The sequence below is a fragment of the Anolis carolinensis genome, chromosome 3, assembly GCF_035594765.1.
Source record: "Anolis carolinensis isolate JA03-04 chromosome 3, rAnoCar3.1.pri, whole genome shotgun sequence".
Lineage (NCBI taxonomy): Eukaryota > Metazoa > Chordata > Lepidosauria > Squamata > Dactyloidae > Anolis > Anolis carolinensis.
Genome location: NC_085843.1, coordinates 55,436,119 through 55,455,730, shown reverse-complemented (window position 1 = coordinate 55,455,730; position 19,612 = coordinate 55,436,119). Strand labels below are relative to the sequence as shown.

The window sequence follows — 19,612 nt, the reverse complement described above, 5'->3', positions numbered from 1 at the left end:
GTGTTTTCCAAGAATCCACAGGCAGCAACTGGAAACATTTGCCACTGGATGTCGCTGTGGGACAGCTTTCCATAGATAGAAGGAACTTGGAAGAATCATTGGTAGTTATGTGGACAAGCACTGAGGGATGCTATTAGGCCAGTTCAACAGATTTCCAATGCAAAAAGAGAGTATGCCCGCTACATCTTTCAGGGTAAGGAATTGTCCTGCTGACTACTTTTTAAGAGCTAGACCAAATTATAGCTCTCACCCCAAAGCAATACATGAACACGCTAGAGATCTTTTTTTCTTCTTCTTTGCTTAGATGTTCACATTTGCTCTCTTAAATACAATGCACAGGCAGGCAGGCGGATGAAAAGTGCATGTGACTCCAAATTTCACAGACAAGTTTTTTAAAATCTAGGAATAACAGCTGGCAGAGGCAGATTTGGTCCAGGGTACATTCTGGATGCTTTATTGGAATGCTACAAAATCATCCTTTATGGGGAAAGGAGATGTTTTTTAAAACCGTAAATACAATGAATTGAGCCCTAGAGTGAGTGAGTTGAACATGCACATCCCTCTCCTGGCAGAGCATATTGATAAACAAAACAAAACAAAACAACTTCTGCATGGACTTTTGCCACTTATAAAGCACCATTGATTAAGGTAATGTGTTTCATCTCCAGAGTGCTCCAAACAGGGGCAAATCTACCTGTAACCATATTTTTACTCTTCGAGAAGAGTGCTGCCACTGGCCTCTTCCACTTGGTGCCCACCCACTCCTGCCCAGGCAGCAGAATACGCTGGCATAGATGGCTGACACCCCCAGTCCCCTTCATAAGAGCCAGCCATTTTATGAAAAAGATAATGACAAGCTGTACCAGGAAGACTTTTAGGAAGACAGCAAGCAGTTATTTTCTAGAAAATATATTCCCTTTGCCAGCAGCTAGGGTCAGGAGTGTAAGAGTCAGTCCATCAGGTTTCACAAGCACTTCCTGTGCGGCAGGAGAAAGCAGTTGGCTTCCTTTGGTGGAAAGTAGGCACTCACTCTGAACTGAGCCCCGATTTTGGTAACTCCTTGTCTTTCACAGAAAGAACAGCCATTTTGGCCCCAACGTGTCCACCTACTGTGGTGCTTGCAGGGCTGTAGTGAATGGGGGCGAAGTGGGTGAAAGTGAAGAGCACTGCACCTGGAAAATTAAACCGGCGAAGTAACAAAATGGCACACGCATGAAACAGGAAGGAAGGGAAACCCATTCAGATGTTCTCTTGCTTGGGATGTCAGTTTCTTTGAACAGATAGAGCAACCAAACATGAAAATGTCGTGAAATCAAAATTAGTACATCCACACATTCTCTGCCCTGTGTTACAACATCCTAGCATCCTTAAAAAGCCATTCACCACCCAACAAGGTGGTCTTCTTCTCCCCACTTCCAAAATCATGGATTTGGTCAATATAAATGTTTTCAGAATCAGGTTTTTGTCCCTGCAGTCTTTCCAAAGGAGGGCAGTATGGTTTAATGAAATGCAAGAGTGCAACCATATGGTGTTCTAGGGAAAGAGAATTGTATAGGCAGCAATGATGGGTTGGGGCTTCAAGGCTAGAATTTCCTGCCTCATTGACCCATACAAGCTTTTGTCAGACTGTCACAGCTCGGACAATTTAGCCATGACGCCAAAGGCAAAGCCAACCTTTTTGAAAGAGAAAAGCCAACCTTTTTGCAACAAAACCAACTAGTCTTCAAAACAGGAAAAAGATGGAAGCTGCAGCAGGGTTGCTATGTAACTTGGCTAAAAATGTCACCACTTCGTGCTTGGCAGGGAGTGGTTCTGGTTCTCTCTCCTTCGAATCAGCAGGCAAGCAGTCTTAATTCTTTCTGACTCTTTTCTAGTACCAACAGCTGTCAAGACGAGCTCAACTAATCAAAAACAAACTTATTCAAACTTATGTGCCCCACCTTGGCACAACTGGAGCCCCATCAAAATCAGTACACTCTGGGGATTGTCCTCGGCATAATACAAGAATACACCTTTGAGCAACAGAATTACAGTCCAAAGGGCAAATGAAGAGAACCCATGGTTCACGAGGGATCCAATAAGAAAACCCAGTATATACAGTGAACAATATGGACCTTACATCCCTCTTAGCAATTTTGATGGGTCTTCACAGGCATTTTGGGGTGCTTAAGTTCCTCTAGTTTCAAAAGGTGAGAGGAACCCCACTGTGGAGCTGAGCTGGGATCCAAAGTACAGATGCTGAATACAAAGGACAACAAAACACACTTCCTTTGGGTTCCAGGTGCATCATCACCTCAATTTCGACATCTCCTGTGCTTAATCTATAGTCCCTGGGTGGATGCTGAGAACAGGAGGCTCCAGGCAAGTGGGCGAGTAGTTTAGGTGCGGTTCTTTGATCCACAGCAAGGGCGCCCCGTTCTTGCCTTCCGAGTTCTTGCTGGAGTTTCTGCTTTTGAAACGTACCAGCAGGATAGTGATGATGAGGATGCCAAAGATAGGGAAGGGATAAAAGAACACGAAGTAGAAGAGGGAGTCATTGGAGCAGATGACAGACTGCAGAGAAGAGCCTGTGGAAAAAAGGTCAGAAAGAAGGTAAATTTTCAGGGCAACAAATTTAATTTGCGGTGTACATTATTAGCCTGGAAACCACAAAACAAGGCAGCTATTGTCCACATCCAGCTAGGGACAATCCTGTGATGGTACAGTGGGCCATGACTGAAGCCAGAAGAAAAAGTTGCCAAGTATTCAATTTATTTTCATAACTTTACAAAGGTAGCACCTCTCCATGGCACTAGTATTTTAAATCTAGAAGTTTCCTCCCCATTTTCTTTAAATTCAACTAATATTTTTGCTTTTTGTTGGTTTGCTGGTTTTGGAGTTGTTTCTTGCTTCTAACCCTGTAACTGGATAGTCAACGCAACCTTTGAACAAGTGTTGTTATCCATCACACCTGGAGTATTATAGCTATATACAAATATGAGTCAAGGGAAAGAACAAGAAAAGTAATGCTTTAGCTGTCATGGCTAAAATGTTTAGGACTATGGCAGGGTATCCAGCGCAATCCAGACAGTGTAGGTTACAAGTCACATAACACCTAACCATTGGCTATACTGAATGGGAATATTGAGAATTAGTCCAGTACACTGGGCAATGGGGATGACTGCATGTGTAGGAATCTTCAGCCTTCACTGCTAACTACTTGGACTGAAGGCTGTACTCTTGTATGAATATAGTAGAAGTAATGATAGCTAAGGGAGCCCCTGATGGTGCAGCGGGTTAAACCACTGAGCTGCTGAACTTGCTGACCAAAAGGTCGGCAGTTCAAATCCAGGGAGTGGGGTGAGTTCCCATGATTAGCCCCAGCTTCTGCCAACCTAGCAGTTTGGAAACTTGCAAATGTGAGTAGATTAATAGGTATTGTTCTGGCAGGAAAGTAACGGTACTCTATATAGTCATACCAGAGACATGACTTTGGAGGTGTCTATGGACAACGGCAGCTCTTCAGCTTAGAAATGGAAATGAGCACCAATCCCCAGAGTCAGTCATGACTAGACCTAATGTCAGGGGAAACCTTTACCCTTACTAATGATGGCTAAATACAAGATATTCAGGCTCTTTCTCTCATCACAACACACACCTTCTTAAAGTGCTTCATAGAAAATCTAAGCCTTGCTTATAGGTTGAGGCTATTATGTGTGTTGCTATACCCTGTAAGAGTAAGTACCACTTGTCAGGTCAGAATGGATCAGATGATTATGGTCCCTAACAAGAATTGATGCAATGGAGAGACAGTGTCTCAATATGTAATAAAGAACATTTTTTTTTTATTTTTCCCCGACCCAGTAAAAACACCTGCCCTCACCCCTTAATACATCCTGAGAATCTGCCTCTCTTTGACAGCAGGTTTTACTGAAACTTCATCATTTCTTCTGTTTCTGTGCCAACTGCACACAACATAACATATGCAACTTATGGTCAATCCTAAACAGACTGGTGGAAGTTGACGATGTTGTTGGGAGGTTGCAGGAGTGGCAGCAACATAGGAAGAGGGATATCTTTTCGTAATGAGAAAGAAGATCTTTGTCAACTCCAGTCTTTTGAATCCTAGTGTTATATCCTAGTATAACAAGGCACTTCCTAACTGTGTGTAAGTGCTTCTTTTACAATAAGTTCTAGTTTGTGACCCATTTCATTAGCTAATAACCTTGGAACAGCTCAGCAATTTAGCACTCAGCTAAATTACAGCTTGGAAAAGTTACTTTTATAGGTGATCTATCAAAATCCCCTGCTCAACTTGCTCTTTTGTTGTATTACCATTGGACTATGATATTGCCTACTCATCTCCCACAAAGGAAAGTCACAATCGACTCACCTGTGTCCTGCACATAAACTGATGTAGGGCCAGAGTCCTCTTGAGCAAGCTTGTACCACATCCCCCGGGGATTAGGCAACCACTCTTCCACCCGGCATGAGTAGTTCCCAGTATCCACAGCACCTGCCTGCAGCACAGTCAGTCGATACAATGTTGCTGAGAGCCTCTGAAAGCGCAACCTGCCTTCCCAGGAGTTGGCTTCTCGGCTGAAGATGGAGTCTTGCCCGATTTTCAACAACGTCTCCCGCTCTTCTCCACTCTTGCGACTGGCCTGCCCACCTCTCTCTTTCGTCTTCATGCTGAACCACGTCACAGCAAAGCGGGACTCCCGACTGGAGAGTGACAGGATGTTGCAATCCAAATGAAAATGTCCCTGCTCTGGCACTGTGATGTTGGCCGTTGTCGTATCTACTTGCAGCGCGACATCTGAGGATTTTTGAAACATGGAAAGAGACTAATTAGCTTCTATCGTGGCACAATCACAAAGCTGTGGCTGAGCTTCCCTTTGGAAGACAGCTCCTTGAAATGTGACTACTGCAAAACCAAGTCTGCTTGCCAGGGTTCTTTCTTGTCCTTGGGTCAGGAGATCCAAAACAAGAATGGAAAAGATCAGGCTGTATGGATATGCTGAAAGCATTTAGAACATCAAGTGAAGAATAACAGAAGAATCCAGTGGCCTGAGAGAAGTCTTAAAGCTATGGGGTAATGTCTCAAAGGCTTTTTTGGTGGCAAAATCTGATGCATCAGCAGACTGGCTTCTGTCTCAATCAAGACATTTACTGTGGAAAGGAATTTAATCATGCTTGTTTGGTACTGTAGTGCTGCTATGTATCTTGGAGGGACCTCAAAGGAAATACAAGATTGCCATTTACCCCAAAAACTTGTGATAGCATTTGGATGAGGGAGGATTGTAACCACGGTTTAGACAAAAGGGCTACTTCCCACACAGGCCCACCCATGTAAGCTTTGGTTTATCATCACTGCTAAAACAATGTTAAACCACAGGAGCAAAAACAGTTCATGTGACATGAACTGTGATCAAAACACAGCTAAAACATGTTCTGGGTCAATAATATTTTACATCTGGTTCTCTTGACATTTTGGAGCTTGACTGACAGAGGTCACAGCCATTATGACCAATGGCCAGGGATTCTGGGAGCTGAAACCTCAAACATCTGAAGGACCAAAATAAAAACTAGTGTGGGTATCACTGATCACATGTTAAATCCTGCCAAACAAACATAATGGCTATAGATTGGGGCCAATAAGCTTTTATGTTTTGGAAAACAATTCCCATGAGCCCCACCCTGCTAAAATTAAATTAATGATCTTTCTACTTATTGCGCCCAGCTGAGAAGTAACTATAAGGTTTCCACCTAGATTAGTTTCATAATTGTTTATCTTGAAGCTCCTAAGAGGCAATCGAAGAAATTTCTGTCCAAAAGGAAAATCTGAAAGTTTAGCAATAACGTGTGCAACATTCTCAATTATTATTGCCTGAAGGCAATCCTCCCCCAGAGATCTTAGATCTTTTTTCCTTCTGTCAGAACAGCCAGAATGAAGTTTCTCCAGCAAAGATGCCAGGGATAAGCTTCTCATATTTTCCTGGGAGTTGGCTTGTTCTTCAGAGAGCAAATTCTGACCACAAGGATTATAGCCCTGCCAAATCCTATTCAGTCTGCTGATATTTGTGAACTGTTTTATGAATGTTTCACGGACATAAATCTTGCTGATGCACACCACATACACGTGAGGCACTTAAGAGCAGCTTCTCTGACTTAAAGGGTATTTCACAGGCCAAATTTCATCCTTTCATTCTTGCTACAAGTCACAAGCCATTGTTGAGATATGTGCAGTCTAAATTTAAGATACTCCAGAAGCCACGTATTTTCCTATCTCTTAAAAAGCACTTTATTTTCATTTTATCTATTTTAAAATGTTTCCACCATGAAGAACACGGTTGTCAGTATTTCACTTGTCAAATTTTCCACACAAAGGTTTCACTCGTCATTTTCTCTTTTTAGAGTTACCTTTTTGCCCTATTTTGCATTTCTACTGCATCCTGAGATGACTTTTTTAACCTGAACATCCAGATTAGAGAATTATCTCCCATAAGACTATATGATCACAACAAATCAATGACAATTTATGAAAAGAAATATATAAGCCTTACTCCCAAATCAAAATGAGATGACTCTCTTCCATTAGTTTAGCTACCTAAGGTATGCTTTGAGGAAACAATGCTGAAAAAATGAAGACAGGATGTTGTAAACCAGAGTTATGAACTGTTCTGAACCAGAGTTATGAACTCTGAACTGTTCAACTTATGTTTTCATGTGCCGGAGTTGTAGAATTCTTAAATTGATAATGATATATGTGTTATATTTATGCTTATTTATATTTATGTTTATATAATGTGTTGATTTTATTGTCTATATGTTGGGTTGTGGGATGAGGGTTTTTGTATTATGTAGTTGTGCTTTTTGTATGCCACTTTGAGTCCCATTCGTGGGAGAAAAGCAAATAAATAAATAAATATTAAACCACCTTCTGTGGGCAATATCAATATTTAAATGTGCAAAAATGGCTTTTAAAATAATTTTTAGCATTGAATATGCTTTAATTGATTTTAACTGTGAATTTAAATACTGTCATGTTTAATTCTGTTGTAATGTTTGCATATTTATGTATTGTTGATTATGTGGTCATACTTCTAATTGTAAGCCACTTTGAGTCTCCTTTGGGAGAAATAAAGCAGAGTATTATTATTATTATTATTATTAATAATAATAATTTAAGATCAATGAGAACCATACAAAATTGAAAAATTTCACTCACAAACCAAGGAAAAGCAATGACTGATATGCAGTCAAAAAAAATGGAAGGGAAGGGAAAAAAAGCAAAGAAAGAGAACTGAGGCACAGCTGTTCCTTCTCAGGTAGAAAGACTTTCCCACCCAAGAAGGCAGTGCTTTGAAGTCCTGAGCTGAGCTGACTTCCACATAACGTAGGTATTTTCCTTCAAAATCTCCCCTCCCCAGCAAAAGTTTGCTGCATATGCACACTTACGAGAATATAATTTCTCTTTCTACTTCAACATGTCAACAATAAACAATCAGTGATCACAAATTAGCAAACTACAGAATCTACTCCTGGAGATATGCTACAGCAGCTACGCTATAGTGCAATGATCTACAGGGAGAGATTTATTTCTTCAAACCCAGAAGCTGATTTGACAGCTAGATGACTAATGGTTTGTCACTTCATGGCAACTGCATTTTTTAGGTGGCAATGCTAACTAAATGTTTTAGTTTACCATCCCAAAAGGTTAACTTGCAGTGAGCAGTAACTGATCCTTTCTCCCTACACCATTCTTCCCGCTCTCCCACTGGTGGTTTAGAGGTACATCAATACATTACCTGGCTGCTTCACTGTAATTGTTGTCAGCCCAGACAGCTCTGCTGCCCGTTTGTACCACTTATTTGTGGGATCCAGTAGCCACTCCTCCACCCGACAATCGTACGTCCCACTGTCCTGCACAGTCATGTTCTGGAGAGTGAGCAGGTATAAGCCTGTAGCGGGGCTTTCAAAGCGCATCCTGCTCTTCAGGTCATTCAGGGCTGCTGGGTCTCCATATAGCAAGGTGGCCTGGCGGGTCAGCTTGACCACGGCTTCTTTCTCCGGGTGGCCAGATTTCCACACATACCACTCCACCGATAACTGGGAAGTGTGGCTGCTCCGGTTGGTGACAAAACACTCTAATGTCACCCATTCATTCTCTAAAATTGTGATGTTCTTCTGGCTCTGGTTCACTTCCAAAAGGTCATCTGAAAAAAAGACAAAAAGCCCAATAATTATTGGCAATAGAACAGGATCAAAATACTAACCTTTTTGTTTCAGAAGTTTCAGGTCTTAAGTATATTACATTTACTTTTCATTTTGATATCTACAGTTCTTTAAAATATCCATCTAATTGTTATTGAAACTATAGTAGATTTACATTGGCGGAGATTAGTAAGTAAACACTTAAGTAAACTCCATTGATTGTATAGGTTTACTGTAGCTGAATTGAAGCCATTAAGTTCTTGGTCTTTTGTTCATTGTTAACTTGGCTCTGGAACCTAAAGGACATACAGGAATTTTCTTGTGTGAATGGAAAAGACACACTAAATATGGTGAAGGTGAGAGAAGGCTGCAGACACAAATCCACTAATCTGATTTAGGGATTGCAAATCTACCAACCAGACTACTTGGGCCAGGGATTATGAACTTCTCTTACAGCGGATCATAACAGGACATAACTTCTCATCCAGAGCAGCTGCAAGGCGATGTGCTATCTTAGTATTATATTAATTTATATTTAAGTAAGTAAGTAAAGTATTGCTTTGGATGTTGTTTAACAAACATATGCAAACATATTTTGCAAACACAGGGCAGAAATTCAAAGTAAAATTAGATAATAGTTCATACTGAATAAATTTTTTCTATAATGCTAACTAGAGACCAGTTCATGACTTTTCTAGTCCACTGCATCTATTCTATTTCTTTAGCAGAAATATTTAAAGTCCTTCCATGTTAAAATGAAGGGATGAAGAATAAAACTTCAGGAAGCTCTCTATGCATGGAATGCCACCAAATGTTATCTGAAACTCTGAATACAGTTTACCACTGCTATTGGCCAGTGCATAGTATGTACAGAAATCCAGACAATATGTCACCTGGCGGTTCATAGCCTGACTTCTGGGAGGTCCTCTATTGTGCTTCAGTTATACTGAGAAAGATAATGCTTTCTCAAAGGTGAAAGAGTAATCAGCCCTTCCCTACTGCCTCTTTTCTTTCTGTGTAAAATTTGTGGATCTTTCTTCTTTCTCAACTGTTCTGGGACAGTCAGGAAAAAATACAATAAAATATGTATATGGCTTAATATTTTTTTTTTGTCAAGGACAAATTGTTTATATGATCAGTCATCCGCCATATCCATGTTTTTTTTAACCCACACATTCCACCATCCATGCCTTGAAAATATTCCTCCTCCCTCAATTTTTTTTCCAAAAGCAAACCTTGATTTTGACATTTTAAGTAAGGGACACCAATTGAGGAGTCATGGGTTTTGGTATTCATGAGTGGGTCCTGGAACCAAACCCCAGTGGATACCAAAGTCTCACACTTTTCCAGAGCTTGGAAACATCCCTTTTTTACAGCAACTCCCAGTATCCCCTGGCTATGTTGATGGCAGAGAAACTCCTAGAGCAATATATGGCTGGGGGAAATTGACAAACTCCATTTATTGTGCTATAATAGACTTTATCTTTATCCTGCCTCTCTACTTGCTGACGGGCAGTTCAATGATTTGTTCAACGCTCCCTTTTTCTTCCTCCTGTCTCGGAAACAAATGGTCTTTTAGCCAGAAGTGTTTTCTGTCATTAAAAGGACTAGGCACATCAGAATAGAAACCAGGGCTCCAAACCATGTCAGGAACTAGGCAGCAAGAAAAGCTGGAATGTGTGAAAGGGGGGAGCAGAAGAAAGAAGAATTTGGTGTAGAACTTTTTCAAATGAACAAGACTGCTTCAAATCCTCAAAGGCCTAACAAGAGGACAGTTTCTCTTTAAGAAAGACTCTTTGAGCACACAGGGAAATGAACACAGCCCCTTGCCCAAGTAGCCCAAAACGTTTGCTATCTAATAAAAGCACCCAAAAATACTTTCCAGAACGTCTGGGCTGTGAAACTCTAGAATCCCATAATTAAAAATAAAAACATCAGAGGTTTTATAGCAGTGGTTCTCAACCTGTGGGTCCCCAGATGTTTTGGCCTTCAACTTCCAGAAATCCTAACTGCTGGTAAACTGGCTGGGATTTCTGGGAGTTGTAGGCCAAAACCCCTGGAAGCCCACAAGTTGAGGACCACGGTTTTATAGGATTTTCCCATAAACCCTAGTCTATCCACTACATAACCTGTTTCTGTGTAACAGAAACATGAAATCCTGGATGTAGCCTGGTTATGGGACTTCAGACGTAATATTAGTGGGAAAATTGTTTGGGAACACCACTGTCTACTTAAGAACACCTGGCGGCATCATAACTAAGTTGTATCTAGTCCAGTATGCTGCTTTTCCAGTGGACAATCCCAGCTGCCCACAAGAAGGACATGAGCTCAGCAGCACTCTTCCATTCATGTTCTCCAGAAGCTTTTATAGAGAAGCACACTGCTGTGACCCTGAAGGTAATACAGTATGTGAACACTGCTTATTTGCTGGATTTCCAGTGGGGACTTAAAATGGGAATGGAGTGAAGTTCCTATACACATGTGGAAGCATCTACTAGATCTAGGATATACAAGTGGAACAGGAATAGAATAATACATTTTGTAGTTTCATAAGGAATGTGAAGTTATAATGTTAAGAGTGTTCATTCAGAACTGGAAAATTAAGATTCTAGGCAGAATGAAGGGCATGAGAAAACATACTCAATTCCAGAGCAGGAATGTGCTGTATGAGAAGAGCTTGGTGAGAACAGAGATTCTTCTATCTATATTGTGCCCACATCAGCCATATCGGAAATATACCTGGCAACTTGACGGTGACTTCAGTCCGACCAGAGACTTCTTCAGCCAGCTTATACCAGGCGTGGTTGGGGTTGAGCAGCCACTCTTCCACGTGGCAGTAATAGCTGCCGCTATCACTGACCTGGGCCCTCTGGACGGTGAGGCTGAAGAGCCCCCCAGACAATGACCTCTCAAACTGTAGCCTCCCTTTCAACCCTTCCTCCTCTGCATAGGTCCCATACTCAAACACAGAGCTGTGAGTGGTCTTCAGGATGAGCCTTCCATCCGTGTCTGTGAGCTTATGGACATACCACAAAACAGCAAAGTGGGAGTCTGGGCTTGTCTGAGATTTCACAGAGCAGTTCAGGGGGATGGGCCCGTTCTCCACAAGGGTGATGCTTCGTTTGGATTTGCTGACCTGCAATTTTGTCACTGGGGAAACATCAGAGAGAAAAAGATGGAAATGTTAAAACAAGAAAGAAAATGAAACAACACAGAAATCAATTAGTTTATTTTCACGGACCAACTTGCTCATTCTATTGTGTACAAAAACACCTTTGTATGTGTCAAATGCCTTTTCTTCAGTTTGTGAACAAACTCATCTACACATGTCTGGGAATATTTTAATTGTGTCTTTGTAGGCGTGGTTTTGTATAAATTGCACGTATGCCTATTTATACATATCTACTTATTTGCTGTGAAACCCTCTCTCTTTCTCTTAGCCCTACTTCCTATTAAGCCTTCCAAGTGCCATATCCTTGAACTCCACTACCACCTTGTGTCTCCATCACATGCATACAGATGAGTCTTCAGACCTATTTCCATCGCCCTATCTGTAACACTTCGTCTGTCAATTCTGGTTTTGGATTCTTGGAAGTCAAACTACCTGGTGCATTTAGACTTATTATTTCTGTGCTGCTTCTCCTAGGATTAGGCTCCAACAAATAGAGGGAAAGCAGATTTGTTTAGATTTATATATTTAAGCAAATAACTGAATTCTGTATTCATCTGAACTCTCTGACTTGCTTTCAATTTCCCTCAGCCTTTGGATAAGCAAATACAAACCTGTTTGATTGATTATTATCACCAGATTACTGATAATGTAAACAAGACACCTTAGTAGGTTTTACAGTGACATACATCTTTCAGAGTTTAATAAAGAAAATTAGAGACCTGGGTATAATTATCACCAAGCAAATACTTAGGCTATACCGATCAATTTTATAAACTGTTTCTCATTACCACTTCCAGTTTCCAAAACTGCAATACCGCTTACTGTAGCAACACAGCAGATAATATACAGCAGCTACCATCTTACTTCTATTCCTAAAATGCTCCCTAGAGTGAGAGCCATTGCAAAAATGGCAACAATTTTCTTTATAATAGCACATCCCCATGGAATTTCAGTCGTGGGATTTCACAATATTGTAACCCGGGGCAAAATACTGATTTAATATTGTGCAAACCCCCTGCCTATCTGGATTCCTAAATATTTTTTGAATACATTTAATGGCTCACCCCCTCCACAGCTTCCAAAGTCCTTAATTTTATTAACCCTTGCATCTCTGGTTGCCAAAAAGAGTATCTTGGAAAGAACAAAAACTTTACAAACAAAAGCCTCTCTCCAACGAAAGAGGCAGCTCTCATGACTATAGGACTTTGCTGTTCTAACACAGCAAACAAGGTTTCTGCATCCTGGCAACACATTAAGAAGTTCCCCTGGAGCCTCTATTGCCACTGGCTTTAATCAGTATGCTAATAAAGACTAGATAGCTGTGCTATGCAATGACATGACATATAGAGGAAAAGAAACCTCATCTCTTCTCTCTGGGGAGCTTGCTTTAATAGGGAGGCTTACACTCGCACTGCTGAGTAGTTACTTTCCACCTTATTAATTTTAGGAGAACAACCTCAGCCACCCAGAGGGGCAAACTGACCCTAGCACACCTTGATGGCTGGTGCCAAGGAGGGAAAAGGTTAGCTCATGTCTTTTCCACCGCCTGGATTACTTGGGTGGAAAAAGCAAGAAGGGGAGGCCGCCGATGCACCGAAAGTCTATTCATCCCACTGATGCCCCCCTCTACTTGCTAAGAGTTTATTTTTAATTGGGACCGGATTATTTTCTGGCACCGTTGCTAAGGAAACCCCAGTTGCTATAGTAACTGTATATGTTAAATGGCTAGCCTATATCTGTTAATAGTGTCTCTTAGACACACACATAGAGACAGGCACATACATATACACAAAGCACAGGAGTTGTGCTTTGTCCACACATGTTTGCATTGGACACATTATCATTTATCTGCCTTTTTGGTTTTTGGTTTTTTTTTTCTTTGCTGAGAATATACAGCAGTTGCACCCTGTGTGGCACAAAATAGTTTTTAACCATTCTGACATATGTATAGAGCCCAGGGGTGAATAACGTAAAACAGACTCTGTGTGTTGTATGCAGTTTATTGTCATCTTGCATTTCTAAATAGATTATCCTTGGGTTAATAGATTAAGTCAGATTTCATTCCTCCTGAGCTGTATGCCATTATAAGATGGAGGGATGGCAAAAACGTTTGTATAAAGTCTTTCGATATGGCCTCCCCTTCCTCCTCTTATTTCTATGCTGGTAAAAGACACAACCTGCAATTCCTCAGTTTGCCCCAAGTCATGATGGCAGTTGATGGCTGAAAGCTAAATCATTTGCTTTGCACCACCATGTGGCCTAAATGAAGGACAGCAACTTAAACAAGTTCATGAGGCCGACACATATTATTCAGGCAACTTAAACAGGCAACTGTATACATCAGTGGTTCCCAACCTTTGGTCCTCCAGTTGTAAGTAAGTAAACCTTTATTATGGTCAATGACCAGCTCATATCAAGGATACCCAGTCCCATACATCCAGCTCTAGTGTTGGCTGGTCCTCCGGTTGTTTTGGACTTCAGCTCCCATAATTCTTAACAGATAGTAAATTAATTGGGATTTCTGGGAGCCGAAGTCCAAAACAACTGGAGGATCAAAGGTTGGGAACCACCGGTATACATGGATGTCACTAGATGACTAATAATATACTGATGAACATTAAGTAAGAAAGTACAAGAGCAATGTCACAGTTGAATATTAAAAAAACCAGCATGGTCATTAACCGAAGGAAGGCAGCTATGATGGAAGTACAGTAGAGTCTCACTTATCCAACGTTCTGGATTATCCAATGCATTTTTGTAGTCAGTGTTTTCAATACATCATGATATTTTGGTGCTAAATTCATAAATACAGTAATTACTACGTAGAATTACTGCATACTGAACTACTTTTTCTGTCAAATTTGTTGTATAACATGATGTTTTGGTGCTTAATTTGTAAAATCATAACCTAATTTGATGTTTAATAGGCTTCTCCTTAATCTCTCCTTATTATCCAACATATTCGCTTATCCAACATTCTGTCAGCCCGTTTATGTTGGATAAGTGAGACTCTACTGTAGATCCACAAGTGCAAAACCCAAAGGTAGGATCAGCCATGCCATAATATTTGCAATTTCCATGTACAATTGTGAAAGCTGCACAGTGAAAAAATTGACAATAAAAATCAATTAATTTGAAATCCAATACCTGAGGAGAGTTTTATAGATACAGTAGTCTCTCACTTATCCAACACTCGCTTATTCAACGTTCTGGATTATCCAACGCATTTTTGTAGTCAATGTTTTAAATACATCGTGATATTTTGGTGCTAAATTCGTAAATACAGTAATTACTACATAGCATTACTGTGTATTGAACTACTTTTTCTGTCAAATTTATTGTACAACATGATGTTTTGGTGCTTAATTTGTAAAATCATAACCTAATTTGATGTTTAATAGGCTTTTCCTTAATCTCTCCTTATTATCCAACATATTCGCTTATCCAACGTTCTGCCGGCCCGTTTACGTTGGATAAGCGAGACTCTACTGTATCATGGATTATAAGATAGCAACCAGTTGGGACTGTAAGAGAAAATACTCAGTAATACAAACATACTGTCTTATGAATATACACATTTAAATCTGTAAGAAAACATATATTTAAGTTTTTTTTTCTATTGATACAATTCTTGTATCATGGATTATGTTAGCAAACAAACAGGGCAAATCAAACCTGTACCCTCATTAGAAACCAACATGACTTAACAGAGGTTATCACAGTTTGGATATGTCATTTGATCACCTAACTCACTGAAAAAGATGATAAAGTCTGACAAGGCACAATGTAACAGGAAACGACCACATTACAAATGTATCGATTTAATCAAAGAAGCCTCAGTATTGTTGATGATTAGGCTTTTGGAGGTATCTAATCCATAGGGTCTCTGTAAATCAGTCAACGTAAAGGTGAATAACAACAGAACTACCAAGGTTACATTTCATATTAGGGGAGGCTTTGCTAGGGTACTGATGCCATTAACTACTGCATAATTTAATTACATCTGGTTCAAAGAGCAAGGTTGCTTAATCCTGACAAAGCACAACAAGCCAAATCGTGGTTTAAGATTAGCCTCTAGTGTCAAAATTCTACCAACCAGTGTTTGCTTGACACTAGGCAAATGCAATCATTAACTTTTAGCATACAAATACAACTAACTTTGTTGGAAAAGGCAAAGAGAAAGATAATTATCTCCTGGAATTTCTCCACAGGGTTTCACACTATCTACTCTTACATCTTTTTGAAGAAATACAGAACAGAAATTTACAGCAGCAGTGGTCAAAGGATGTTTCAAATTTCTCATGAAATTTCTGACAGGAGGCAAAGATCTATTTTAGTGTTGATGGGCTTCATATCATCAGTTGTCATCTGAACAGGGAATGGCAATATTCTGTACAGTCTTTATAGACCAATCTCATAAATATATTGTAATTCAGAAATGTGCAATTATAGTGTCCAAGACAAAAATAACCTTTAAAGATAAGTAGTTGTTATTATGGCTAATTTGAAGATCTATGACATCACTGATTCTATCCCCAGTTGTGCCCAAAATTGCTATTCATCACCTAGGAATGTATGTATCATCTTGTGGCAAAACTTTCTGCTGATGAGTCTCTCTGTACTTAGCAAGATGGGTCACTGGTATGGCAGACAAACAGTTTGGTCTGAAGACTGTATTTGAAAGTCTTGTTCCATTGGTAGAATTTGGCAGAGACTGAACTCTACTGGCACAGCTTTCCAGAATTTAGGGTCACCTCCAGGCCATAATAAAGCAGCTGAGGAACACTGAGAAAGGGCGACTTGCTCAAGTTCACACAGTGGATTTCCATGGCCAAGCAGAGGTGAACCATTAGTAGTACAATACTCAAACCACTGTACCACACTGTACCACACTGGCTCCCTCTGGAAGCCAACAGTGTATCTGTACAAAATATAATAAGTGGCACAAAATGCCTGTCAACTAGGCAGGCAGAGAAGGAACCTTAGATAAACCTCTGCTCAACGGATAGCAATAAGTGAACATCTTTCTTTAATTCTTAAAATAAATTATTGTAGTTGAGCCAGTGTGGTGTGGTAGTTTGAGAGTTGGCCTTTGGCTCTGGAGTATCAGGGTTCAAATGCCCTTTTAGCCATGGAAACCCACTGGGTGACCTTGGGCAAGTCACACTCTCTCAATCTCATAGGAAGGAAAAGGCAAAAAAGCCAAAAACAAAACAAAACAAGTCTTGCTAAGGAATTCCTATGATAGGTTCACTGCAGGGTAGCCTTGAGTTGGAAATGACTTGAAGGCACACGATGATGGCACACACAGTCTCAGCACCCCTCACTACAAAACACAAGTACCATTGCCACTCAGATAAAACAACTGGATTTGAATGGGGTATCATGCATGGAAGCAGCTGATCATTTTTTCTTATTTCAATTTTCTATAATCTCTCCCAAGATGAAAGAGAAAACTATGTGCTGACTGATCTCCCATAATTCAATATAATTAACGTATCTCAAGACTCTCTTGGCAAAATTTAGGAGAGGGGAAAAGTTGTTCAAAAACCATAATAGAGCTGGGAAAGTTAGAATGCTGATGTGTAAACAGAGCAATGCCAAAAACGAGCAGTGCCCCATGAGATCCCACTCATTTGAGCAGGGAAGGAGTCAAAGCCTGCTTTGTCCCACTTTGAAGGCACTCCTCCCCAGAGGCAAGCAATCTTCAAAGACAGACTTCTCCTGGAGAGAACTTATGAAATATTACGAAGTTTCTCAGTGCTTGCCCTAGTTTTTAGAGCCTCTGACAGAATTTGGCCTTTTTGATGTAACAGAAGGAAGGGCAACTGGAAAAGAAACAATAAAAAGCAGAGAGAGGCTCTCACAAATTGGAGGGAATATAATCAAGATGTACTTGCACAAGTGTGCGTATTTGTGTGTTCACATTGGTAGTCCATTTAACTGTGATTATATACAGCTATGAGACTAAGAAGCCAAAGATTACAGGTCTGTAACATTTGATGGGTATTTGAAAATATACAGTAGAAACTATTCAGGTTCCCATGGGCTTTCAGATACTCTATGTTTTCAGACAGAGAAATGCCCTCCAAACACTGACATCACATGCCCTTGTCCTTGTTTTGGTGTAATTCATCAACGTCATTGGCAAAAGACTATGTTTTGCAGCTTCCCAAATGGCCTGGATCCACAGTGATATTCCCACAAGATCAGCTGATTATAGACAAAGAAGGTATTCTCTGAACCAGTTCCGCACATCAAATAAAATGATTGTTATAGCTTTTTTCTGCCTGAAGGGTCATCCCCACACAAGGGAGATATAGATAAAGAAAATTATGCAATGCTCTCCAATGATGTCATACCAAACAATCTATGTCCCCATTCTTACCTTGTAATTTACCTTGAGAAGCCACTAACCTGTTACAAAACTGACACAAAGGTGCTTTGGTTTGCTTTAGGATTTTTTTAAAAAAGAAGTTGACAGGTGCAATTGCAAAGAAAGTACTGTTTGGGAATAATTAAATAGGAAAACAGATACATGTCATATTGAGGGCAAGCCCTTCTACAAAAGGACTGTGGCAAAGAAGGAGGAAGGTGGAGTTCACAATGGGGTTAATTTATTCTCTTGGAGAATGAAGGACAAACAAAGAATAATATAATTACAATCAAAGACAGGAATACAAATCATCTGGCTGCATCCGTGAGGCAGATAACAGGCTGGCTCCTGCTAGCTCTGCTTCCTTTGCACAGAATAGCATTCCTAGTCTAAACTGAATTAAGAATACTGAAAATTGCATTAGGCAACATGGGAGGTGGAATAGTGCAATGCGAGTATGAGCAAGAGAAGCAACATTAGACTCTACCACTATTATTAGTGCTGTTATTAACTTGTCATTTCGCCACAGTATTCCAGTAACAGTGAAGTAGTGCCTGAAAGCAGGCCAACATGATTGAATTATTAGAAAGGAGATGGGAGAGTCATTTCTTGGTAAATATATTAACTTCTTCCTGAGGATCTCAGGAAGTAATGGCTCAGGAATAATGGCTAGCATCCTGTATTGTGGATTTATGGATCTTTAACCTAGCATTGCGGTTGATAATAGTTCTATATTTCCTAACACATGTAGTAACAATCATGGCACTATTACCACAATTGTAACTGCCCACCCAAACCTACGGTAGCAGGTTGCAGCATACATAAGAAACGGGGGGCTACAGTATGTTTCCATTCCCCTCCAACCAATAAGTTAGGCTCCTAGAGTCAGAACCAGAATCCTTGTCTCAATTCTTCGTCACAGACTCACTTGTTGGCAGGTTGAAGTGGAAATGTCATCATGTTGCTCCCTGACTCCCAACTGATCAGATCTACATTTCTCAGTACATCTGCTGCTTGGTAAAGTAGTGGATGGGTTCAGTCCAGCAAATATTAGTTACACATACAATATATAATATGGACCAATGATTATGTGTTTCTCTTCTTTCTACTTATCACTTTCCAACAAGCAGAAATAAGCTATAACCCCAGCTCCCAAATAGAAGATCCCTGATGAAAGAAGGACTTATCTTCTAAACTATTTGGTGTCTTGCCAAATAGCAGCACTATTTCATATGTGGAAAAATATTGAATCATTCTATGCATACTAATTAGCTGTACTCTTGTATTCAATATGTAGTTGTATTTATATGTCAGCTTTTAGTGAAAACCCTTTTCATTGACCCTCTCACAAGACCTAGTTCTGCACGGCTGCGGTACTGTATCTATGCTTCTTTTTCATTGCAGAGCATATAGACTCATAAATCTACTTCAACTTTTGACGGAACAGCTTTTACTGTTCCAACTTAGGATGGAAAAGCTATCAAAAGTTGTAGTAATAAATCTTCTCATTACAGAAATTTCACTTGCTTCTTGAATTTGCTGAACCTTTATAATGACACCACATCAATATGCATTGCATGTGTTCAAATGTTGATTATCAGAAACGGGCAGATCTAGGAAAAATTACTCTTTTGACCACAATTCACAGAATCTCAACTTCTATGAGGGAAAAAACAGCTGGCAGCTAAATAGACAGCTGCACATTCAATGCACATGGCAAGCCCAGATGCTCAGATGCCAGGCCAGATGTCCTCAAAACTTATGGAATGTCTTCCTAGAAAATATTAGCAAGTACTTAACACTGTTGTTTTTGCAAAAATACAAGGCAGCCCCTTCCTATTTGATCAAGTTTTAAAGTAAGGATTACA

The 19,612-nt window shown here is 40.1% G+C and overlaps 1 protein-coding gene across 3 annotated transcripts in view; it reads right to left on the bottom strand.

Moving 5' to 3' along the window:
• Positions 1 to 426: 426 nt before the first annotated feature.
• Positions 427 to 19,612, bottom strand: part of igsf3 (immunoglobulin superfamily member 3) — a 132,956-nt gene continuing 113,770 nt past the window's right edge. For all 3 annotated transcript variants that reach the window (XM_062974952.1, XM_062974950.1, XM_062974951.1), the window contains 4 exons: positions 10,936 to 11,346; positions 7,791 to 8,198; positions 4,373 to 4,798; positions 427 to 2,567 (listed from right to left, as the gene is read on the bottom strand). In XM_062974952.1, the coding sequence (XP_062831022.1) occupies positions 2,317 to 2,567; positions 4,373 to 4,798; positions 7,791 to 8,198; positions 10,936 to 11,346 (1,496 nt within the window). In that variant the 3' untranslated portion in view covers positions 427 to 2,316. The remainder of the gene's footprint in view (positions 2,568 to 4,372; positions 4,799 to 7,790; positions 8,199 to 10,935; positions 11,347 to 19,612) is intronic.